This window comes from Delphinapterus leucas, chromosome X, assembly GCF_059928025.1.
Source record: "Delphinapterus leucas isolate spDelLeu-1000000601 "Yukka" chromosome X, BTC_Dleu_Yukka2, whole genome shotgun sequence".
Lineage (NCBI taxonomy): Eukaryota > Metazoa > Chordata > Mammalia > Artiodactyla > Monodontidae > Delphinapterus > Delphinapterus leucas.
This window is the reverse complement of record NC_143150.1, coordinates 127,243,794-127,269,028: the sequence shown is the minus strand read 5'-3', so window position 1 is coordinate 127,269,028 and position 25,235 is coordinate 127,243,794. Positions and strand designations below refer to the sequence as shown.

Genomic DNA, 25,235 nt, shown 5'->3' with positions numbered 1-25,235 from the left:
TACACTTTTTCGGTTCACCAGTGTCTGGGATTACCCTGGCCTCCTTTTGGTAAAGAAAATGTGTTCAGAACCAGCGTTTACACATAGACACAGAGAACAGAGTACTGGTCACCAGAGGGGGAGGGGGTGGGGGGAAGGGCTAAATCAACGCATGTCAACTGTATGGTGACGGATGGAAAGTAAATTTTTGGTGGTGAGCACGCTGTAGTGTATGCAGAAGCCGAAATATGTTGTACACAGGAAACATATTGTTACAAATCAGTGTTACCTCAATTAAAAAAAAAGCCTCACCATTAGAAAGATTGTATATCATCCAAATAAATTCATTTGCTTTCATGGATTGAACAAAAAGAATCAGTGCTCATGCTTTGCTCTCTTCTCTCTGCTCTCACCTTCTGCTGCCCACGTTTACTTTTCTGCAATTCAGGGCAGTCAGTGTCAGATATTCCAGCCCCTGAGCGTGGCCGGGAGGGAGGACATGGCTTTTGAGGCACTGGACCATCGCCGCCGGCTCCACCCGCTGTCAGCCCTGCAGTCTAAATAAAGGATCTTGCAACGGGGAGGTGATCCTGGATGATCTGGGTGGGCCCAGTGTAATCTCAAGGGTCTTTCTGAGTGGAAGAGGGAGAACCAGAGAGATGGCATCCTGAGAAAGACTCTACCAGCCGTGGCTGGCTTTGAAGATGCAAGAAGCCGCCGCGGATGCCAGTAGTCTATTACAGACACTGGTTTTAGTTCACTGAAATCAATCGGACTTCTGATCTCCGGAGCTGTAAGATGACAAATGTGTTGTTTAACGCCACCAAGTTTGTGGCAATTTGTCACAGCAGCATGAGGAAACTAATAGTGTCTGAAGCAAGTCTGTTGGAGGTTGAGGGGGAAGCAGGAAGGGGAGTGGATGGAGCTGGTCTCCACGCTGTAACTGAAGAGGCTGCACCCAGCCAGCATGACCCCGTGAGGTTGGTCGGATCACCCCCATTTTTTTTTTTTTTAATGTTTATTTATTTATTTGGCTGCACCGGGTCTTAGTTGCGGCGTGCAGGATCTTTAGTTGTGGCCTGCATGTGGGATCTAGTTCCCTGACCAGGGATTGAACCTGGACCCCCTGCATTGGGAGCGCGGAGCCTTAGCCCCTGGACCACCAGGGAAGTCCCCACCCCCATTTTAAAGATTAGGAAACTGAGGCAGGCCCAGAGAGAGAAGGAATGACTCATGCAAGGTTTCATGGAAGTAAATGGCTCTCTGGGAACTGTTGCTGGCTGAGATGGCCCAGTGCCACTTCTTAAAGAGCCCCGCAGGATGCAGCAGGCAAAAGGGAACAAAATGAAGCCCGTGTCTGTGTCCTCCAGCATTCTCTCCCTTCTTGTGGACCAATTCTGGTAAGAACGGCCAGCAAACCATATTCATGTCCTCTGCTGAGGCCAAGAAGAGCCGTTTGTGAAGCGGGGAATCTACGGTGGGAAGGTCTGTGCGGGGCGGTTGAGGGCAGGGAGAGCTGGCAGCTCCAGGTTGATGTCGCTCAGATAGGAGGAGACCAGTGAGAACTGGCCGCGTGGGGGCCTTCATGTCCCACTGCAGAGCGGACTTTGCTGTGGGAGGACACTGCTGCCCGGCTTCTCAGCTCATTGCACACTTCCCCCACAGCCTGAAAATGCCGGGGAGCTTACGCTGCACTCCCTACCTGCTTGTTCTTTGAAAGTGAAGCACGCTCGTGCCATCCAGATTTGTCCCGAGCCCTTGAACAAATGCATTCAAGATATCCCCAGAGGGTGATGAGAAAGGCTCACTTCACTGTTAGGAGTGTATGCTGATGCTAAAGCACCTTGGCAGTATACATCAGGTGTTTGCTGTGAGCTCATGTCCATGATTTACAAGAAAGAGCAGAAAATTGGAACATACCTAAATAGATGACTTGAGGTGTGCCTGGTAAAAAAGTTATGGTTTACTGCACATGACGGAAGGTTCTAAAATGATAGAAAGCGATGGTGACAGAGACTTAAAGGACATGAGGAAATACACAAATGAAAAAAATTAGTGTGTGAAATTGTATCTAGTATGATGTCAGCTGTGGAAAAATGTAGGAAAATAAGCTAAACCATGAATCCAGGGCTTCTGGATTTTAGGTGATTTTATTTCCTATGCTTTATACTTTATGAATTTTTTACATTGACTTCACAGTAAGGAGAAAAGACCTTCATATCCTTCAACCCCATAAATTTACTTCTGGGAATCTTTCAAAGAAAATAATTGTAAATACAGATTACGAGCTATATGCACAGGGATGTTCCTTTCGTCATAGTTTTTTAAATTGAGATGTAATTCACATATACTATGAAAATCGCCATTTAAAGCATGCTGGTTACTAGTTTTTAGTATAATCACAAAGTTGCGCAACCATCATCCACTATCTAATTCCAGAACATTTTTATCACCCCCCAAAGGAAGGCTAACCCCTTAGCAATCACTCCCCATTCTCTCTTTATCTCCAACCCCTGACAACCGCTGATCTACCCTCTGTCTCTGAATTTGCCTGGTCTGGACATTTCTTGTAGATGGATGCATACAACATGTAGCCACTATGTCTGGCTTCTGTCACCCAGCACAGTGACTTCAAGGTCCATCCATACTGTAGCATGTGCCAGTACTTCGTTCTTTTTTTGTGGCTGAGTAATATTCCATTGTATGGATAGACCATGTTTTATTTGTCCATTCATCAGTTGATGGCCCTTAGTTGTTTTCACCTTTTGGCTATGGCGAATAATGCTGCTGTGGACATATGTTTTCGTTTCTCTTAGGTATACACCTAGGTGTAGAATTACTGACCCATATGGAAACTGTGTTTAACTATATATTTGAGAAATTGCTGAACTGTTTTCCAAAGCAGCTCTCATGAATATTTACACTAGTGGAAATTAGGAAATAGTGTAGCTATCAATAGTAGGAGAGTGCTTAGGTAAAACGTATTAATCCCCTTAACGAACTGTTTGTAAAAATGCAAGTTATTTATTCTTAGACCGGGTGCTGGGGGTTCAAAGGCAGCTGAGACAGGGTAATTGTTCTCAAGGAGCTTAATCTATTCAGTTGTTCCAGGTGCTGTTTACAAATAATTTATAACAAGCGGGGACAGAATACTTAGGCTATAGTGTTAGGCCACCTTGAGTAATTTTTGGAGAGACTCAAGGTATGAATTATTAAGTAAACATGTTACAAACTTAAGTGGAAAAGGCAGGGGAGAAAATTGTGTATACTGTATGATCATGACTATGTCAGAAAAAGACGAATAAAGAGAACATATAGAAAAAAGATGGAGGAAGACACATCAAAATAGGAATAATGGTTGTTTTTGAGTGGTGGTGTGCATGGACATTTCTCTCCTATTTAGGTGTATTTCCTAAACTTTGTGTAATAGAAACAAAAATACCCTGGCGTCTGTGTGTGGTGATCGTAGGAAGGAGTTGGTGGGAAAAATCTAGCATCAAGTTTTTGGGGAGATGAGAACTCAAGAGCCTGGACTGGCATACCTGTGGGTGACAGGACAATAAATTTAGATATCCTCGATGCTCTTATTGAAAATCATGCCCAAATTTGTCTACATACAATGAAGTTACAGCTGTCTGGAAGTCTGGAGCGTGTGTCATCCTGATAAACAGGTGGATGAAGCAGAAGCGCAGCATAGATGTTTCACGGTGTGATGGATGAAGCCAGGGAGTGGGTGTTTCTCCCTGCTGTCAGCTGCTTCCTTTGCTGCCTTCTTCCTGCCCAAGGGCCCCCTGTCCTTGCCTTCTAGTTTACCACTTCTGTCTTTTGGGAGCTGGAAAACTTCTTCATTGAGCCTGTTCGAACTGCTGTCAAGTGAGTAGAAGGTCTCCAAGTGTGAGCCCTGTGGACAGAGGAGATGAACGGCAAGGACTTGATAACTTCTCCTCCTTGCTCGCGGTGCGAGCTGGACTCCAAGAGGCATGACTCGTCATCTGCTTGCTTCAAAGTACTGATTCTGTGGATGATCATGCAAAGTCCATGCTCTGTTTAGAGAAGTGGAATCAGAGACGTACGGATTCTATATCAGGCCAAAATAAAATTTACCAAAATGGTAGATGTGTCAGTTTATTTTTAGAAGAAAGAGTATGGAAGTGTTATTTTACTTACTTGCGTTGTTTATTGGATAGAAAATTGAAAACTATGAACTTGCAATAGTTTTATAACAGTTGTGAGTTGTAAAGTAAATGAATTGGGCTCAGCAGTGCTAGAAGGTCAGGCTTCCCACATATGTGTATATATATATATATATATATATATATATATATATTTTTTTTTTTTTGTGGTATGCGGGCCTCTCACTGTTGTGGCCTCTCCTGTTGCGGAGCACAGGCTCTGGACGTGCAGGCTCAGCGGCCATGGCTCACGGGCCCAGTTGCTCCGCGGCATGTGGGATCTTCCCGGACCAGGGCACGAACCCGTGTCCCCTGCATCGGCACGCGGACTCTCAACCATCGCGCCACCAGGGAAGCCCTATACATATTTTTAATTAATTTATTTTACCTTTAGCTGCGTCGGGTCTTCGTTGCTGCACAGGGCTTTTCTCTAGTTGTGGTGAGCGGGGGCCACTCTTTGTTGCGGTGCGCGGGCTTCTCATCGCCGTGGCTTCTCTTGTTGCAGAGCACAGGCTCTAGGCGCACGGGCTTCAGTAGTTGTGGTGTGCAGTCTTCAGTAGTTGTGGCTCACGGGCTCTAGAGCGCAGGCTCAGCAGTTGTGGCGCACGGGCTTAGTGGCTCCGCGGCATGTGGGATCTTCTCGGACCAGGGCTCGAACCCGTGTCCCCTGCATTGGCAGGCGGGTTCTTAACCACCGTGCCACCAGGGAAGCCATTCCCACCTATATTTGTCTACTAAATGAGATCACGTATGTCAGGATGCTTAGAACGTGCCCGTGCTTGGGCATCTTTCTCTAGGCTTATACGTGTATCTAGAATAGCAGAGTTGTGCTCAGGACTCAGTTTATCTTCAGGTAGCATTTGTTGTGGCTTGGTCCCATTCAGGACTTGAGTCACGCACAGCAGTCTGCTGTTACCTGTTTGACTTGGAACCACGCCGCCACCACACCATTCCTGACCCGTAAAGGAACTGTGCTGCGGACACTGGTGTTTGGGGCTGGGACCGGCACTATGCAGTAGGCTCATCTTGTGATGTTGTGGGGTTTTGAGCGCATCGTATTTGAGAGGATTTCCATGGTGTGTTTTGCCTTCTGTATATGTATTTCTGTTTTGATATTGACTCTAACTTCTTAAAACCATTATGTTTAAAACGAAGATGAGTTCAATCAGTGCCGTTCTGATAGTGTTTATCAATTTCTAAAAGCTCCTGGGAGAGACAGAGCTTTGTTGTCGAACCAGTTTGGGGAAATAACATGTTCAAAATTCATACTTGTCTTGTGGGGCTTGGCGTTGGTTGTGGTGTCTCACTTTCCTGGGGCCAGAGACTGGAACAGAGATGTGGGAAGACTGAGTTAGTGAAATTTAGGTTATCAGATTCCCATGCATACCAGTCAATGTGCATTTATAGAGACAACTGAATAGATAGCTGCCTGGACTCAGACGATTATAGGGGCGGCTTGTTTTATGCCACAGCTGTCTTGTCAATCAGTGTGATCGTGGGGTGTAGGGGCGGGGGAGGTTCTACTTAAACCCATCTGGAAAACCTTTCCTTTATCTATCTGTGTCAAGCCAAGCTTTCCTTGATCAGATTTACTTCAAGGAGGATACTTTGCAGTTTCTGATTCCTTCTGTGTAAAGAATACAGGCAGTATTTAGTAGGCATCTCCTTGTATTGTTACCATGCTTGTTTGGCTTTTTGCCTTTGGTCAGTGGTTAACATTTAACTCCTTCACTTATGACCACTGGTAGATGAAACTTACAAATACATTTTAGATACATTTAAGCTGTAATGTACAGAAGCTGAAAGTTGTGAGGGGGGAACAGTTGTCAGGGAATGAGAACATAGGTGCTCTCCTGTTGTTGTGGCAGAGCGACATTCCATTGTCATCACCTCATTAAACATACAGCTTGGAAGAAGATGCTTGTTTTGCCTGTTCTGTAACTGTCAGTGTCGTTTTTGCTGGTCTTTAAAGTTGCACTGCGGGATAGTAACGCTTTTCACTGTGAGCGCACTGATATTGTTACTGATGATTGTTGAGGCAAAGCCAGTGAGTTAATTTTCCAACCACATAGTTGGAGCAAAAGCAGTCAATTACATAATAATTTTGTATTGAAACCGAATTCTAGAGTCGATTCAGCAAACTTACATGAAATTGACCTCACTTTCAAATTTGCTTTCATAATTTTATTTTGCAGGATAACAAAGCCATTGACCTTTGCCGACTGTGTTGGGGATGAACTTCCGTTAGGATGGGAAACTGTATATGATAAACAAATTGGAATTTATTACATGGACCACATAAATAGTAAGTACAGTGCCACACTTGAGTTGTTACATATGGATGACTTTCCATATTGATCCCCCGGTAGCTAGGAACTCTTTTTGTAGAGTGAAACAATTGTTACTCTCCAATGCAGCATTAAACTGGATTTTTATCAGTGTCATCAGAAGTGTTGATTAGCTGAGTTCTTCAAAAAGTGAAGCAGTTGTGTAGCTACCTGGCTTGTGTGTTGCTCAGGACTGCATGGAATATGTGGGATGCAGAGTTTGAATACCTAAAAGAAGGAATAAATTTCCCAGGCAGTTTAGTAATAGAAATCTCTCTCAAAATGAGAAGGGTGTTTCTAGCAGAGTGAAGTTTACAAGTTCTTGGAACAATAAATGCCCAAGTGGTTACCTTAACTTCATTTTGTCTTATCCCTTTGATTTTAGCTTTAATATACCAAACATTTTGGAGCTTTGTGAAGGGAGAAAATGATGTAAAGACCACAGCTAAAATAATGGGTCCTTGACCATGCCAGCCTTCTTGGTAGAATTGTCGGGAGCGGTGGTTCTCACCTGGGGCTGGTTTTGCCTCCCAGGGACACATGGTAGTGTCTGGGGCATTTTTCATGGTCATGCCTGGGAGAGGTGCTCCCGGCATCTGGTGGGTGGAGGCCAGGGATGCTGCTCCCCCTCGTGAAGTGCCCAGGACGGCCCCCCGAAGAGGCTGAGCCGCCTGGAGTGTCCGTGGTGCCTAGCTGACGCGCTGCTTCCCGCCCTCCTTGCTCTCTGCCGCCTCCTCAGCCTTCCTCCATCTGGGACCAGCTGGGGACCCATTTCTCTCTCAGATTCACATTTCTTCACTCCCCCCTTTTCGTTCTAGCTGCCTCGTGTTTCTGTCATCGTCATTACTACTGGGGATCCGAAGTTCCCCTTGGTGTGCTTTCTGTCCTTCAGGTTGTTGAGTGCGGGGGAGGCCGGGGGTGGGGTGCCCAGCATGTGAGTGACGAAGCTCCTCCCACGCTCAGTCCCACGGCTCCTCCTGTCCCCTTAGTGTGATCGACCCGGGCTGGTACCTTTAGGGCTGATTCCTGCATTGTCACCTGCCGGCCGGCCTCTGAGTTCAGCGTTTGGAACTCTGAATGGCGAGGCATCCTGGCTGGCTCCTGGGGCAGGGGAGTTTCCAATCCGTACCCTCAGCCTTCACGTGACTGCGGCTCTCACCCAGGGATTGGGCAGGGGGGTGAGTGCCGCCCTGGCCCTGCTGCCCTCCCCGGCGGTTATGCCAGTGGCAGGAGGGCTTCCGGGTGGGTCTGCCGCCCTCCCTCTGGCCCGGCTGGCCCGGTGCCCCTGGGCTGCGTGTGGCCGGGCTGTCTGGCCCTTCTGGGCCACCTTCCCTGTGCTGTGGGCCTCTCTGGGCCCGGGCGGCAGTGCTGAACGGCACAGGCATCCGCCTTACACAACGTTTTTGGAAGCCGCCTACCTGCCGCCGAGGCCTCTGGCTCGTCTCTCGTAAACCCCAATTGCTCCTCCCTCTGTGTCCCCTTCTTTGCCGCTGGTGTGCCTTGCTGTCCTGCTGGCTGAGTCACAGCGAGTGTCACAGAGCACCTCTGTATGCTGGCCACTCTTGAGGCCCTGGGGACACAGGAAAGTGAGACCCAGGCTCCACCATGAGGATTCAACATGACATGCTGGACTTGGCCATGAACCCGAAAACCGAAGAATCACCACGGACTTTCTTCCGGCCCCCTTGAGTATAACGGGTGACCCAGCACCATGGGGGATGTGGCTGAAGACATCAGCTCCAGGGTCATACCACCTCCTCCCTCTGAGGCCTTCAGGGAACCCAACTCTTTTTTTTTTTCCCAGGAACATAAAAGATTATTATTGTAACAATTAGTACATGGGCCAGAGACCCCATTCCAGAAAACTTGCTCCTGAGAATCTAACTCTTGATAGCACAGCTTTATAGCTCTCTAAAGGCACAGGACCTGGGGAGTCAAATATTAAGTTGGAACTGTGCAGATTGATGGTGACGTGAGGGACCGGAGGGGCCCTGCGTGGATCACCTGCAAGGTTCCCAAGACTCTCGGGTGCACTGGACAGAGTGCGAACGATGCCTGTCGGCTGGGGTGAGTCTCATGGCTGAATCAACGTCAGAGACATCCGGGCACTTATAACAGCTGTGACTCTGCCCGCGCCCCCTCGGCCCACTGAATCTGGACTCCGGGGCTAGGTCAGGACCCCGATTTTTGTTGTCTTTGTTTTTTATTTCCCCATGGGAGCTTTTAAGGCCCAGGGAGGCTTTCTAGGAGGGGCCCTGGGGTAGCAGTGTGAAGCGGGGTAGGGGATGTTGCTGGGAGGGAGTTTAAAAAGGAAGGACTTACTTGAAACATCCTAGCAGGTGCTGTGTGTGTATGGGGCAAAGATAACCTAAAATTTACATTTTTAACCATTTTGATGTGAGTTGCACAGAACGTAAAGTTCACTGTTTAAAAGTCTGCAGTTCAGTGGCAATTGGCGCATTCACAGTGTTGTCCAGCTTCCACTTGTATCTAGTTCCAGAGCATTTCGTCACGCCAAGGTACAACCTTGTGCTTTAAAAAAGGCCATGTGTTAGAGAACCGGAGGCAGAGTTGGGAAGGTCACTTTGGTGAGCGCACGGAGGATGGCTTTTGGCGGGATGAGGCAGGCAGCCTGCGTGTTTTTGGAGAGAGATCGTGAGGGTCTGATTGAAGTAAGGGGAGAAGGAGAGAAGGCGTACGTCGGCCACTGTGATACGCAGGGGCAGGAATTGCCAGTTGTGGATGACCCATGGAATACTCTGTGTGGGGAGAGGAGCGCACGAGTCCTCTGAGGGCGAGTCCCAGGCTGGCTCAGTGGGTAGATCCAGAGGAAGGCGCTTACTCAGAGGGGCAGGCGGGAGACGCAGGCGCTCGTCAGCGTGGCTTCCTCTGCTTTGCTTTGGTTTGTGTAGTGAAAGGGCGCTGTGTGAGAATGAGTTCTGCTTTGGACGAATGACTCAGAATTACTTTGCGTTCGTCCAGGTGGAGATGCCTCTAGGAGGGAGGAGGAAGGAAAGGATGGGCGCTCAGGGGAGAGGTTGGAGCCGGAGGTGGGCGTGAGCCCTTACGGGAGCTGCTAGAGTGAGAGATCCAGAGCGGAAAACGGGGGATTTATGGGAAGTCCAGGAAGAATGCAGAAGGACGTCGTCTGGCGTGGGAGGTGGGAGAAGGGGAGCGAGCCAGTCACGGGGACAGCAGAGCCCACAGCAGCCTGGCTTGAAGAAGGCAGGGAGAGGAAGCTTGGACGTGTGTCTTAGTTTGACAGGGATGACCTCCTTTGGGTTCATGTCCACTAACATTTACTTAGAGTGTGAAAAGTTGCCTGGTACCGTCTTCCCCTCCATGGAGCTATTGCATGTCTACAGAGCTTTCTTCTCCTCCCAAGCGTGGATATGTAAATAGGACGTGATCCGCACTCTGGGAGGTTCGTTATATAGACGCTTCCATAATGTACCTCCTGGTAGTTAGTTAATTTTCTCATCGACTAGTCATATAACTGCATGATTATTGGTCAATGTAAAGATTTTACTTTGAAGTCCCTTATGTTCTTACCTTTTCAATTTCAGAGCTTACCCAGATTGAGGATCCCAGAGAACAGTGGAGGCGGGAGCAGGAACGGATGCTGAAGGAGTATTTAATTGTAGCCCAGGAGGCCCTCAACGCCAAGAAAGAAATCTACCAGATTAAGCAGCAGCGTTTCGAGCTGGCCCAGGAAGAATACCAGCAGCTGCACAAGATGTGCGAGGATGACGGCCGCTCGTACGCCAGCTGTGAGTTCACCGTCCTCCGCGGTTAACACGCGTGACTTCCAGAGCTGTCTCTCTGCTAGGCTTTTTGCAGACACTGAGCTTGAGTCAGGCAAGACAGCTTCCTAAATTTTCTAATCGCAGATTGTTAGGTAGTCAGCCTTCCACACTGGAATCCGACGGCCATTCACTACCGCTCCTTCAGCAAATGTTGATCAAGTGTCCGCCTTGTGCCCAGGCACTGCAACACGGGGGGAGCCCAAGAAAAGAGAGGCCCCTGCCCTCCCGGAGCTTCCATGCGGGTGGGGAAGGGAGAAAATAAACAAGCATGTTTCAGGTAGTGACACGAAACAGCCTCCTGGCTTCTGTTTGTCAGCGTGGAAAAGGGCTTCACCCAGAGATCTCTGCCGTTATTCCTGCTTGTCTGGGGTGGTCCCTGGGAAGGCCATACGATGGTTTTGTTGGTCCTGGATGGAAAGATTCAGGAGCCTCCACACATGTCAAGCCCCTGTCTCTTTGTAGCATACTTTCTTGGGCAAGACACTGAAGGTGGGGGAACTCAGTATAACGTGGGGAATCAGGGGAACTCTGTCTGCCCCTCAAGTGAGATGGGTGCACACTGACGTCTTCCAAAGGGGACCCCTCCGAGTTTTGGAGGCTGCCGGACGTGGCCTCCTGTTTCAGGAGGACTCAGCAGATGCTCAGGAATTGAAGGAATCAGGTCCAGTCGCAGAAGCCAAAGCCTCTGGTTACTGACCCAGTCAGTCACTTCCTGAGCCGGTCCCTTCCCGACAAAGTTGTCACGCTTAACCAACCACAAGCAGGTGCTTGTGGCCATGCCTGTCCCGCGTGCCGGTGAGCTTGGGGAGAGTGTATGAAGTCGGTACTGCTAGGTTTTATTGTATAAAAACCTAAGTCTGGTTGAGACATGAGGGACTTACTGTGACGTGACTGCCACGTTGCCAGGTATTTGGCTCTGGTGACACAGCTTTGAACGTTAAGGACGTGGTCAAAGCTTTATCCCGTTTTGCAGGTCAGAATGGAGTTGAGGCCAAGGGGCCAAACATCTTTTTCACTGCAGCATACAAGCTGTGAAGAAGAGAGCAGTGGGGGTGGGCTTTGCCTCCTGTAGCAGGAATTGAGATGGCTGTGTCTCCATGTGCCATGAGAGAATGCAGGCTCAGGTATGATGGTATGTTGTTTCCAGGCTGCTTCATCTCTTGTTCTTTAGCTATTGATATGTACTAGGTTTTTTTCTTGTTTGTTTCTTTTTTTTTTTTTTTTTTTTTTTTTGCAGTACGCGGGCCTCTCACTCTTGCGGCCTTTCCCGTTGTGGAGCACAGGCTCCGGACGCACAGGCTCAGCAGCCATGGCTCACGGGCCTAGCCGGTCCGCGGCATGTGGGATCTTCCCGGACCGGGGCACGAACCCGTGTCCCCTGCATCGGCAGGCGGACTCTCAACCACTGCGCCACCAGGGAAGCCCTTGTTTGTTTCTTTTTAACTGTCCATCAGAATGTGATGGGTCAGCTCAGTGCTAGTTTTTAGAAAAGTCTGGTCTCTTCCTAGTTTTCTTTACTTGTAATGTCTTTCTCTGATTTTGGTATCAGGATAATACTGGCCTTACAGAATGAATTGGGACGTGTTCCCTTCTCCCCAGGCTTTGGAAAGTTCGTGTGGGATTGGTATTAATGCTTTCTTAACAGTTTGATAGAATTCACCAGAAAAGCCATCTGGACCTGGAGGTCTTTGTGGGAATGTTTGTAACTATAAATTCAATACCTCTAATAGATACAGGGCTAGTCAGATTTTCCTGTTTCTTCTTGAATCAGTTTTGGTATTTGTGTGCTTCAAGGAATTCGTCTCTTTCATCTAATCCAAAAATCAGTAATCTTTTCTGTAAAAGATCAGATAGTGTTTTAGGCTCTGTAGGTCATATGATCTTAGATGCAGCTACTCAACCCTGTTGTTAGACTGCAAAAGCAGCCAGAGATGATACCTAAATGATGTGTGTGGCTTGTTCTGATAAAAGTATAAAAACAGTAACAAGCTGGATTTGGCCCACGGGGAATCTGCTGAATGCTGATCCAAGCTGTCAAGTTTATGAAGTTTTTTGTAGAATTCCTGCATGATTCTTCAATGTCTGGATGCTGAGCTGGTGTCCCTTCTCGTATTTGTGGTATTAATAATTTGTCTTAATCAGCACAGCTCAATGTTTATTGATTGTGTGTAGCATTACAGCGAACTGGCTTTTGGTTTTCTTTTTTTTCCCCCCAATTTCTTGTCTGTTTTCTATTTTATTGGTTTGTCCTTTATTATTTCCTTCTTTCTACTTAGTTTGGCTTTAATTTGTTCTTTTTCTACCTTCCTAAATTGGGAGCTTACACCATTGATTTCAGACCTCTTTTTTCTCACATAGCCTCTAAAGGTATAAATTCTCCTCTAAGTACTACTTTAACTGCATCCCACAAATTTTGGTATTTTCATTTTCAGTAAGTTCATAATATTTTCTCATTTTCTTTGAGATTTCTCTCTTGACCCATGGGTTCTTTTAAAAGTAAGTTGTTGGCTTCCCTGGTGGCGCAGTGGTTGAGAGTCTGCCTACCAATGCAGGGGACACGGGTTCGTGTCCCAGTCCGGGAGGATCTCACATGCTGCGGAGCGGCTGGGCCCGTGAGCCATGGCTGCTGAGCCTGTGCAACCGTAGTCTGTGCTCCGCAATGGGAGAGGCCACAACAGTGAGACGCCCGCATACCGCAAAAAAAAAAAAAAAAAGTTAAGTTGTTGGGGGAATTCCCTGGTGGTCCAGTAGTTAGGATTCCTCGATTTCACTGCCGAGGGCCCGGGTTCAGTCTCTGGTTGGGGAACTAAGATCCTGCAAGCCGAGTGGCATGGCCGAAGAAAAAGTAAGTTGTTGGAACTTTTTAAAGGTATCATGTTGTTGATTTCTAATTTAATTCCATTGTGGTCAGAGACTAGACGTATAAGATTTCGATCTTTTGATATCTATTCAGATGACTTTCGGGGCTCGGCATATGGTCTCTTTTAAGTGATCTCATGGACTTGGTGCCTCGAGGTCACACTTGGCTGAAGCATTGGCTTATAACTGTTTCTGAAAGCATATAGTTAGCGATTCTAAACTTTTCCAAAAGTTACTTGGTAGAAGTAGATTGAACCATATACAATTGTCATTTATGTAGCTTAAAAAGGCCCAAGTATTGGCAATTTCGTATGATTCAACCTAATAGAGTATTTCTTCCTAGTAGCCTGTAGGCACCTCATCTGTTCCATGGTCAGGTTTGGTTAGGTCTCCAAAGAGGCTTTCCAGTCAGTCTTTCTAAGATGGGAGAAGCACATATCAGAAAAACCTGGCAGGAAGTTTCTTGCCAGTCATTGAAAGGACAAACTTCATCAAGAGAAGGTGTGTTTTATGTACTGGTTACTGTACTGGTGCAGCCAGGACTTCAGTTGCAGTGAGTGTGGGGACTCGGGATTGGAGCCCTTGAGGATGCAAATATAGGAGGACCTAGTTGCAGCCTATCGGGTTCTATGCCCAGCCCGAGGGGAGGAGTCGCATAGCAACGTGGAGCCTAGAGGGTGAGGGCATCCAGAACTTATAGTCCTCTGGAGCTGGGACTTCCCTCAGCATCAGTTTTTGTATTTCCACGGGCTTTTCACTCCGTTGACATTTGGGCAAGTAGGGAATTGCACTCAATTTCATTCTTCCTGTGCTCCGTAGAATTTTATTAATGCCCAGTAAAAAAGAAACACTTGAGATGCTGTCTTTGAAATCATATATGAGGAAACCTTGAGTCAAGGAAGGTGATGACTCTGGGGTGTTGACTTGAGATCCTACCATGAGACTCCACTCCCCAACCCGTGAGAGGTCCCTGCGTAGACGCGATCTCTGCCTCTACTCGTGCAGGTGGCATTGGAGGCCAGCTTAGGCCATTTTCATGAAGGGCTGGAGATGCCAGTGGCTCTTGCTGGAGCCTGTCTCCTCAGGGAAAAAGACTATGAATGGAAGCTAGGAACTAATTCAAGCATTTTATCAAGTTGCTGCTATCCCTGCGGTTTTTGATCAAGCTCTTTCTTTTCTTTTTTTTTTTTTTTGCGGTATGCGGGCCTCTCACTGTTGCGGCCTCTCCCGTTGTGGAGCACAGGCTCCGGACGCGCAGGCTCAGCAGCCATGGCTCACGGGCCCAGCCGCTCCGCGGCACGTGGGATCTTCCCGGACCGGGGCACGAACCCGTGTCCCCTGCATCGGCAGGTGGACTCTCAACCACTGCGCCACCAGGGAAGCCCGATCAGGCTCTTTCAATTTGCCATTTAACCTGAACTTCATTGAGGATAATTCTGTTAGATATGACTCAAATGAACTATTTCTGGCCACAGGCTAAAGTTCAAGACAATGATCCTGGTGGCTTGTGCTCTAACAGATGTCTCCTACAGAGGTCCGGGCCCACATCAGGAGCTGCTGGTGGCAGGATCCATGGCACACCTGGGCTCCAGTTGGCCACCTGGGTCTGGCACAACCCAGGTCGCTCACATTGTTAGTCATCTAAAGCAGGGCTCCTTGCTCGGGTACTGGGAACAACAGAGGGAGATTTGGACTTATTTCCCATTACTTCCTTCATTGACAGTGACTCCAAGTGAAAGGAAGCAACATCTAATGGGCTAGTGTTTTCCTGCATTGTTGTGATTGCAACATCGTGAAGCACTGTAACATGGTAATGTTATTTTCGGTGTACACACAGAAACAATATTGGGTAGGCTAAGTTACTTCTTGAAGGTTACATCCCTAGTAAACGGTAGACCTTGGATTTGAACCCATATCTTTTTGTGTAGCTAGCCTTCAGTGCTGTGTAGTATTTCCGAGACATGGAAGAGTCAGCTCAGAAGAACTGATCATGGCTTTGGAACAGGCTGCCCTCCCATTGTTCAAGTTACCTGGAAATAAGGACCCATTATAAATTGACAAGTCCGGCAATTTCACAACACTTGAAGGGGCACGTGGAAGGCAGAACGCCTTCTGCTTCTTGATTTTCTTGTGGCCCACTAAACTAGTCATTTAGTTTTCAACAGATATTTCCTTAGCGCCTGGTGTTGGGGACACGATTTATCCTGAACGGCTGATTGTAGGGGAAAATGAGGCAATAATTGTAAACAGAGGAATTCACTAGAAAGTCATTTCCAGTATTGGAGCAGAAGGGCATGGGGGAGGGCAAGGGGAGGGGAAGTGCTCTGTTCCACACCTTTCACAGATTTCCCCCTGAGTTATGGAAGTCATCAGAATAAAACTCTGTTCATTGGAGAGGAAAGATTTTGTGTCAGTGTTGGGCCATCTGGTGCCTGAGAATATCCAAGCCTTAACTTTTTTGTCTCTGACCAAAACAAAGTCATGCTTTGCTGGATTTGAGCACACATCCCCGTGAGACTAAGACCCCAACTCTGCTTTAGTTCTGTTCGCTTATGAGCTAGCTGCCTTGGGCCCAGTCCTGTCCAATGCTCTGTAGAACCCTGGCATGGAACTCTTCACTACAAAGGACTCAGTCTCTAAGACGCACCCAGTACTTTCTCTGCAGCTCCATTTTGTAGAGTTTTCTCCTACTTTCTTCGCTGCAATATTTTCTTCTGTTTGCCTTCTTTTTAAACACTGAATACATTGGTTATTTCAGAAACTTTTTTTTCATTGTTCCTGAGAAACTCTGGCCTCCAGATGCGTTCAGATGAAGTATATGACCAGTTGCAGGACCTTTTAGAAGGAATTCTTGCTTGGGGTAAATTATAGTCTGAACCACAGGTCAGCGAATTTTGGCCCGCAGGCTGAATCCTGTCCACTCTGGGTGTTTTGTAAATAAACTTTTATTGGGACCTAGCAAGGTCCATTCACTTACCCATTGTCTGTAGCAGCTACAGTGGCAGAGTCGAGGAACTGAGACAGAGAGTGTATGGCCCACAAAGCCAGAAATATTTACTATTTGGTCCTTTGCAGAAGAATCTGCACCAGTGGTTCTCAACCCTGGCTGCACTGGAGGAATCTCCCGAAGGGCTTTTAAAAACTCTTCTGTCTGGGCCCCAGTGCCACCCCTAGAGATTTGGGTTTAATTGGCCTTGGCTGGGGCCAGACACTTTTTTTTTAAAGCTCCCCAGGGGATTCCCAGAGTTGAGATCTACTGATTGTGATCCTTTCTTCCAGCAGCAAGAGTATGACTTTGTTTGTTACCCTGGCTCCTGGGAGCTCCCAGAAGCCTACAGCCAAAGTCTCTTCGGGTGCCTGGGAAAGAGTCAGCCTTATCTCCGGTGAGAAAGCGCTGACCCGCCCTGCATTCCTGGCTCAGGGGGCTGGCTCGGGCGGTGGGGAAGCTTGACCTTATCAGTCCTCTGTCCGGCCCCGCATTCTTTCTGAGGCTCCAGGCCCATCCCACAAAGACTGTCTTTCCTTGTTTCCCTGGTTTCTCATCTCCTGCCTAGCTGAGGATAAGGGCCACAGTCCATCCATTCAGCCCTTCGTTTTCCTGCACGCAGGCATGTTGGAGCAGGCAGGAAAAAAATGGCTCACGCAGCATCTTCCCAGGTATTAGTTGGCAGGACTCAATCTCGAAGGTTGTCGCAGAGCACACATGTTTACCAGATCTCCTCGTCTGCCCTAGAGAGGGAATTCTTGGTTTGGATTTGGTGGGCTCTTGTGTTACTTCTGTAGGTTACCTCTCAGTGGGCTAGTTTGATTTTTTTGTTCCTTTGCTTCTAGTACCTTTAAAAAAGAGGTCATGCCCTCTTTAGTTGGCCTCGGTTGTTTACAGGCATGCCTTGGTCGGCTCTGGTAATTAGTACCTGTCAGCACGGAAACTGTCCAGGCTTGCCGTCCTCTGTGCCGGAGTCCTACTGGGCTCCCTCCAGCAGCTCGCTGCAGCGCCGATGCCTGGAAGGCGTACACCTGGTCTTAAGGAGCCGTCAGCCTGCCCAGAGGAGGTCTTTGGAGAAGGACTACCCTCTTTTAAAGCATGTCATCCGCCTGGGGCGATCTTGGGTTCTCACGGTCCAGAGGAGCCCTGTGTGTAAGAGGAGATGGACACAGAGGCAGACATGGACACATTTCCCCCTTTTAATAACCCATAAAATCGAAATCCAAAGTAATTACTGGGGTCTGCAGCATTTTGAGTGCTAAATAACACAGATTGAGTTCTGTTGCGCACCGGGGAGCCGGAGGGCCATTTCTTTTTAATTTGGAAAAGCTAATGTGAGCCACAGGAGCCCAAGTTCTAGACAGAAGTCCCTCTTTGACTGATGGCAGAATGTAGGTCAAGTCACTACACACTCAGCCTTCATTTCTAAAGTGGGAAAACGTAATCGTCATCTCTCACAAAGATTTTATGAGGATAGATGAAATAAATGTGACAGCTACCCTATAATAGCAAGGTATAGTAATTTACATTGGTGAGGTCCAGTTAAGCTATAACCTTCCTATTATATCATCCAAAGCAATGCTGTATGCCTGAGCGGCCTCCTTAAGCTGTTTAATAGCTCTGCCCACTCAAACTCTTCAAGTGAGAAGAAAGCTTCAGAGGTGAAAGTCTCGTATTTATCCTAAACCTTGAGATTGGAGACGTGTCTTAACAGAGGAAGATGTTTCTTTTTCTAAGTGTTGTGGTGTATGTGCCATTAAAAATGAGGTCCAGGGCTTCCCTGGTGGCACAGTGGTTGAGAGTCCGCCTGCCGATGCAGGGGACACGGGTTCGTGTCCCGGTCCGGGAGGATCCCACATGCCGCGGAGCGGCTGGGCCCGTGAGCCATGGCCGCTGAGCCTGCGCGTCCAGAGCCTATGCTCCACAACAGGAGAGGCCACAACAGTGAGAGGCCCGCGTACCGCAAAAAAATAAAAAATGCGGTCCAGAGTCTTGAGCTTTTTCCTTGGACTCCACAAATGGGTTCCATTAGACTTACTGGCAGACATCAGGAACTGAGAATCTGTCTTTATAAACTGAATTATATCATTAGAAGATCTGCCAGTGTTTATCACTCTCCTTAGCATTTGAAGATAAAACATACTCACTGTCTTAGGTACTTGAGTTGCCTTTTACCTCATTCCAGTCCTGGAATTTTATAGCTCTAGAGACCATGGCAAAGGTAACATGAGTGGTATCAATACGTAAAACCTTTTACCATTTAGGATGTTTTCAGCTGTAAGTAGCAGAAAAGACTAACTCCCCTCGGCCTGGACAATAAGGCTGTCATTGTCACTTAGCAGCGTCCTCCAGGGGGTGGTGGGCCTCCCCATCGGTGGAGTGGGCAGCTCAGCGATGTCGTGGTTTATCAGGACCCCCCTCCAGGACTGGTCCAGGCTGAGTGTCCTGGGGGAGAGGCGGATGCCTAAGTGCCTCAGGGCTCTGTTAGTTATGCAGGAGAACTGGGGGCAGGTTGCCATGTATCTGTCCATCTGTACCCACTACACCTCCAGCGTGCGCTTCAAGGCTCTTTGCTAATTTTCCCTATGAAACTGCACAGACAGAAAGAGTTTTGGCAACGATTTCAGATCACTGTTACTGATGTTTAACGTTGCGGTTAACTTCCCTGGACTTTGGTGGTGGGGTTACTTTCTACCCGGAATGGGAAAGATCCCAGGTGGTAACTGTTGGCATTGTCTTCCTCAGCTGCACGGTGACAAGTGGCCCCACGTGGAAGGAGTCAGCAAGCCGTAGGTTTATTTGCATGTTGTCTGGGCCCCAGTGGAAGCCCCTTAAGCTCAGGCTTGGGAACCTTAAGTCCCAGGAGTTTAATGTGGAGATTTTACAGAAATAACTTCTGCCTCTTAAGGGCATTGTCTGAGGTGTTGCTTTCATTACTGGTCTTAAATGAGACCAAAGAGTCAGGCAAGATGGAGGTTCTAGGATTTGGAAATAAACATTCTTCGTCTTAGAAAGAATTCTATTTAAGAAACATTTTACTCTGTGTTTTTGAGAGATTAGAATTCTAAATATAAGAACATTTGAGATAAATTTGGCAGACAGCTCCTCCAGGTATTTATTTCCAGTAGATTCTGACTGGGGCTTAGAATAGTAGATTTTCCATAGAACTGTATTTTTTAAAAAACAGGAGATATCTGAACAGCTCAAATTAAGTTGGGATGTGGTCCTATTTGAGGATATTAAATACTCTTGCTGTTTAAACCACTTGATGGCTTTCTAAAATAAATTTATTTATTTATTTTTGGCTGCGTTGAGTCTTCGTTGCTGCGCGCGGGCTTTCTCTAGTTGCGGCGAGCAGGGACTACTCTTCATTGCGGTGTGCGGGCTTCTCATTGCGGTGGCTTCTCTTGCTGCGGAGCACAGGCTCTAGGCGCGCGGGCTTCAGTAGTTGTGGTGAAAGGGCTTAGTTGCTCCGAAGCATGTGGGATCTTCCCGGACCAGGGCTCGAACTCGTGTCCCCTGCCTTGGCAGGCGGATTCTTAACCACTGCGCCACCAGGGAAGCCCCACTTGATGGCTTTGAGTCAGCTTCTCCAATATGAAATCAGGAGATGATTATAAACTAGTTTCTAGATGTTGACATGTAAGTTACCTGAATGACAGCCTTTGGTACCCAGATCAAAGGAGTAAAAGAATGGATGCTGGCCCTGCTGATGGGTCTTTTGAGCAGGTGAAACTAATGAAAATGACCCGGAGGCAGATTACACCAGTGTGGGGTGACTCTCAGATGAAGAAAGAGGAGCCTCCACAACTCAGGAAGGGACAGGAACCAAGTCACTGCAGCTCCAAGGCCTAAGAGAAAGGAGACAGGCATCAAGAAAAAGGGATGCAGAGAGGTGGATGGGGCGATAGAAATTAGAAATGGCGGAAATGGGAAGGAAATCCAAAAAAACGTGGATATATGTATATGTATAGCTGATTCATTTTGCTGTACAGTAGAAACTAACACAACATTGTAAAGCAACTATACTCCAATAAAAATTAATTTAAAAAAATAAAGAAAAAGAAAGAAAAAAAGAGAGAAAGAATTAGCAGCAAGCTGCTTCAGTTGCTGAGACAGCGGAGAGGGCTTGGCTGACTGTGCTTAGCACACAGCTGGATGGCTGAGCGCACCTCATTCACCCCCAGGTATTAGCCGTCTGTAATCACGATGCTGTGTCTGTTAAAAGGCTTTAAATCATGTGTGCTGCACCGCTGAAGAAAGCATTTATCTACGCAATGTGATTTAGCTAAACATCCCTCAAAAAGAAGCTGCTTAGAATAACAGCGTGGGTGCTTTGCTTCAGCTTTCGGGGAACCAAAAACGTGGAAGAATAGCTTTTCCTCAAGCCTGCCAGATACTGATACGTGACTAGAAAGTTGTCTTTTTCATTTTACAAATCTTTGGGGTTTTTTTTCTTTCTTATGTCAAAAATCGTTCATGTGGAGACTATAGATATGAAGAGAGTGAATATAAAATCTTTTGCAATGAAACCATTGAGAATAGCAGTCAAATTTTGGGTTCTTTTCTTCCAGTGACTTCCATGGGTGCATGCATTTTAAAAGGAAGTAAAAATGGGTTCATACTGTATGTACTGTTTACATAGTTAGAATAGTTTTCTATACCATAACTGTACCCCTCCCCCCGTGTATATATGGTTTTTAACCCTAGTAGTTTTGCAGTTGAAGTAAACAGTTTTGATTTACCTATAGCCATATATTTTATTATGTGGAATCACGTAGAAGGGCCTCATGCAGAAATCAAACATCAGGATTCAAGGTTGTAAAATGTTAATTCTTCAGGAGCCAGCGCCAACTTGGAAGTCTGAGACTGAGAATTAACTACTTAATATGGTGAATCAGAAGTTCCTATCTATGTGTATTTATTTACTTTAAAGGATCCATTATAAAATAAAATATTTTCCTTCTGTTTAGCCTTCTTTGGATATTCAACAAATACAAAGTACGACCCATACCAAATTAAAGCAGAAATAGCAAGTCGTCGGGATAGGGTGAGTAAAACGAATATTTTCACAACTAGAAGCCCCGTATGTCTTTTTATGTAACGTCACTTATCATGGTTCATTTTATGGTGGCCAGTGTGTATAACACCCATATTTTAGTAAGATTTTCCATTTCATGAACTATTACCACATTTGGTTTTACTTTCCACCTTTTTTTTTCCGATAGGAAGGGAAAAGTTTCATTTTAAAGCCTCAGCCCATCTAACAAAAAATCACCTGTATCCCTCAGTGTGTTTCATGGGGCTAGATTCACCCCCTGTTTGGAAAGATTTGGTGACATTGGGGCCCGACCTCAGAGGGCTGCTTCCCTGTATTAGTGGGCTGCCAGGCCTGTCCCTCAGCAGCTTTAGCAGCTGCTGTTCTTCCCTGGTGGCTGTATTCCCAGAGAAATCTTGCCTACGATGGCGTTTGACCAGAAGGTACCGGTGCTCCCTGCCAGTGGTGCCGGGTTCTTTGTGTGCCACCGTGTTCCATCCCTTCAGCCCCTTGTCTTGGGTGTCTGGAAGCGGGGACGGGAGATATCTTAGAGGCCAAGCCTCCTGTCCTGGTGTCTCAGTCCCTAAACCAGAGTGTCTCTTTTAGTGCCGTGGTTCTCACATTCTAGTACACCAACGAAAAACACCTGGGACATCAGTTCAAAGTGTGAGCTCCAGACACCCCCCGCCTCGCCCCCACCGAGTTTTAACAAGGCCTGGAGTGGGTCCTATCATCTCTTTAAATAAGCACTGCAGGCGACTGACTTCCAGGTAGTGGGAAGCCATGCTTTGAGCAACAGGGTTTCCTAGGTGGGATCTGTGGGTAGTAAGCAGAAGAGAGGATGAAAAAAGTATGACAAAGTTTGCTCATTGCAATGTGTAAATCAATACCTTGAAAAAGAAAATCATTGCTGGTTCCAGGGCTCCACGTGGTAGAAAGCTGTTCGTGACCCGGGCCTTTTGTGTCTAAGCGAGCCGGCCCCTCTGCCAGGGCTGTTTGATATGCCAGGGCTGTTTGATATGCCAGGGTTGGAAGGTCATGGAGAGAATGGGTGACCCTGTGAATTGCAAGGTAGTCAGAAACTTAGATGACAATGCTAACAACTGTAGAAATCATTTTTCACAGCTTCTTTTTGTGGAAAAAAAAAATGTAATTTGTCTTTAGCTTTCCAGATTAAAACGAGAGCTGACCCAGATGAAGCAAGAACTGCAGTACAAAGAAAAGGGGGTGGAGACCCTGCAAGAGTGAGTGGCCTGCAGTGACAGAGGGAGAGTTTCCCTGCGATTTCCTGTTTGGTGCCAGGACATGTGTCCTAAAGCTTCATGGGTGTTCACTTTTATGCTTTTATTTATGCTTATTATTTGCCAATCCTAAGGATCAGATCTCTCTTTTCCCTGAAGATAGTTTGTTCTTGTTTCCTTGGGAAATAAGACCTTTATTTTATATTTACGCACATTCTTGATAGCTGTGCTGTCTGAAACACACATGGCTATTTACATTTGAATTCCTGTTTTGTTAGTTTTAATCTCTTAAATTTTTTAATTCTAAAGTTTAAATTAATTGAAGTTAAATAAAATTAAAATTTTAGTTCCCAACCTCAGTAGCCACATCTGAAATGCTCAGTCACATGTGACTAGTGCAGGTTTTCTCCACCTCAGTGCTTGTGACATTTTGGACCAGATAACTGTTTGTGGTGGAGCTGTCCTGTGCACCAGAGGATGTTTAGCAGCACCCCTGGCCTTGACCCCCTAGATGCCAGTAGCACCCTCTTACCCAGTTGTGACAGCCAAAAATGTCTCCAGATATTGCCAAGTGTTTCCTGGAGGGCATGTTTGTCCCAAGTTGAGGACCACTGGGCTAGTGGCCACTGCATTGGGCAGCACAGATAACATTTCCATCCTCACAGTACTTTCAGTTGGGCAGCCTGATCTATAGGTCTTCCTCCTATAAAATTGACATCTTTACAATTAGAACTTTATCCCTACTAAGAGTTTGGGGATGAAGTTCTTATCATTTGTGAGTTATATGAAGTGAGCAAATTCAATGAACAGGAGTTATTTTATAAATGGTGATATTGGTGGTCTGAAAGAATTAATTTTCCTAAGAAAGGGCATTGTATGCTTGTTGGTCCAAAGTATATTCCCTTTTGATTCAGAGCCTGGTTTCACTTGCTGAACTTGGGCTTGTGCTTCATACCTTCTGTTTTGACTCTTCTCACGTGTCAATGGGGACTGTCGTAGCTCGGTTGCTCTGACAAAATACTGTAGACTGAATGACTTAAAGAGCAGACATTTACTTCTCACAGTTCTGGAGGCTGGAAGTCTAAGGTCACGGCGCTGGCAAATTCATTATCAGATGACTGCCTTTTTGCTGTGTCTTGACATGGTGCTGTTTTTGGGTGGGGGGCTCTGGTCTCTGGTGTCTCTTCTGTTTCTGTAAGGACACTAATCCCTTCATGGGGCCCCACCCTCATGACCTCATCTAAATCTAATCACCCCCAAAGGCCCCATTTCCAAATACCATCCTATTGGGGGTTAGGGCTAACCATATGAAGTTTGGGGGGCATGAACATTCAGTCCATAGCAGTGATCATTGGGCTAAATTGTCCAAGTGCAGCACCAGTGCCTGCTACATAGTCAGCCTTCAGCAAATGGCAGGAATCCACGTGGCTACGATTTCTTGGTAAATGTGAGCAGCGTGCCACTCTCTTGCATCCTGTGTGCAGACACAATGACAGTGTGTCAAATGTGATTGCAGTATTACTCTTTATAGGGAAGTTACACAGAATGTGTTTGACAAAGATAATGATCCCACCTCACATAAAGGGTAATTAACGGGCACGTCAAACCCTGTTGTTTAACATGAGGTTGACATTCACTTTGTTAATCACCCAGGATTAGTTTGGTTGATGATTCGTTTGTCCGCTTTTTATTAAGGACATATTATAGACACCAAGGGAGACACAATAGAAAGGTGAGCTGGGTCTTGCCTGGAGGGGCTTGGCTTTTCTGGCCCTGAGACACTGCCATGCCCCCTGCAGGTCCCCCATGTGGCAGGGTTTGGTAAGCTGTCCACGTGCTTAGCATGAGCTGCAGGCTTTTAACCTTACAGTCAGCTTTTTGCTTTCTCTACCACTACCTGTAGCAGTGTGTGTGTGTGTGTGTGTGTGTGTGTGTGTGTGCACATTCTCTGGTGATTTGGATCTACAATGGGAGTTCCTTTAATTATCCCTAGTCAGTACAGCTTTTTATTTCTTTTTTTTTTTTTGCATGCCAGAGAGTCTTTACTTTTAAATGATTTTCAGTACACCACGTAGTAACATGTAGCAAGTTCTTGAATTCCATCATCTAGTAATTTTTTAAATTTATTTTTTATTGAAATTGATTTACAGTGTTGTGTTAATGACTGCTGTGCAGCAAAGTGACTCAGTTATACACATATATACATTCTTTTTCATATTCTTTTCCATTATGGTTTATCACAGGATATTGAATATAGTTCCCTGTGCTATATGGTAGGACTATCATCTAGTAATTTTGATTAAGGGAAACTAAAAGCAGCCCAAACAATGATACTAGTATCCATTATTCTAACTCTTAGCCGGAAAGGACTATTTTAAGGCTGGCTGCTGCATCACATAGGTTACAAATAACTATTTACTATTTTTTCATAGATAAAGCCCCTGACCTTCAAGAAAGATTTAGGGAAAAAAAATTCATCTCTTTCTTTCTTAAGAAATTTTTTTTTTTAACTACATCTAAGAAAGAAAAAGTCAGTATTGATATATATGCTGCTTGAGCAAAAAGGCATAAGAAGAAAGACAGTGTATACCCATTAAATTTCCAAGAAATATGAGGTAAAAAGATAAAATCTTGGGACTTCCCTGGTGGCACACTGGTTAAGAATCCACCTGCCAGTGCAGGGGACACGAGTTCGAACCCTGGTCTGGGAAGATCCCACACGCCGCGGAGCAACTAAACCCGCATGCCACAGCTACTGAGCCTGCGCTCTAGAGCCCGCGAGCCACGACTACTGAAGCCCGTGCGCCGCAACTACTGAAGCCTGCGT

At 46.5% G+C, this 25,235-nt stretch overlaps 1 protein-coding gene across 7 annotated transcripts in view; it reads left to right on the top strand.

The window, feature by feature from the left end:
- WWC3 (WWC family member 3) overlaps positions 1-25,235 on the top strand; it is a 120,897-nt gene that overhangs the window by 34,769 nt on the left and 60,893 nt on the right. For 6 of the 7 annotated variants that reach the window (XM_089904808.1, XM_089904807.1, XM_022559864.2 and 3 more), the window contains exons 2-5: positions 6,347-6,456; positions 10,045-10,248; positions 21,103-21,179; positions 22,332-22,411. In XM_089904808.1, the coding sequence (XP_089760934.1) occupies positions 6,347-6,456; positions 10,045-10,248; positions 21,103-21,179; positions 22,332-22,411 (471 nt within the window). Of the gene's footprint in view, positions 1-6,346; positions 6,457-7,417; positions 8,650-10,044; positions 10,249-21,102; positions 21,180-22,331; positions 22,412-25,235 lie in introns of those variants that run through there. The other variant, XM_089904809.1, reaches the window with a different exon arrangement.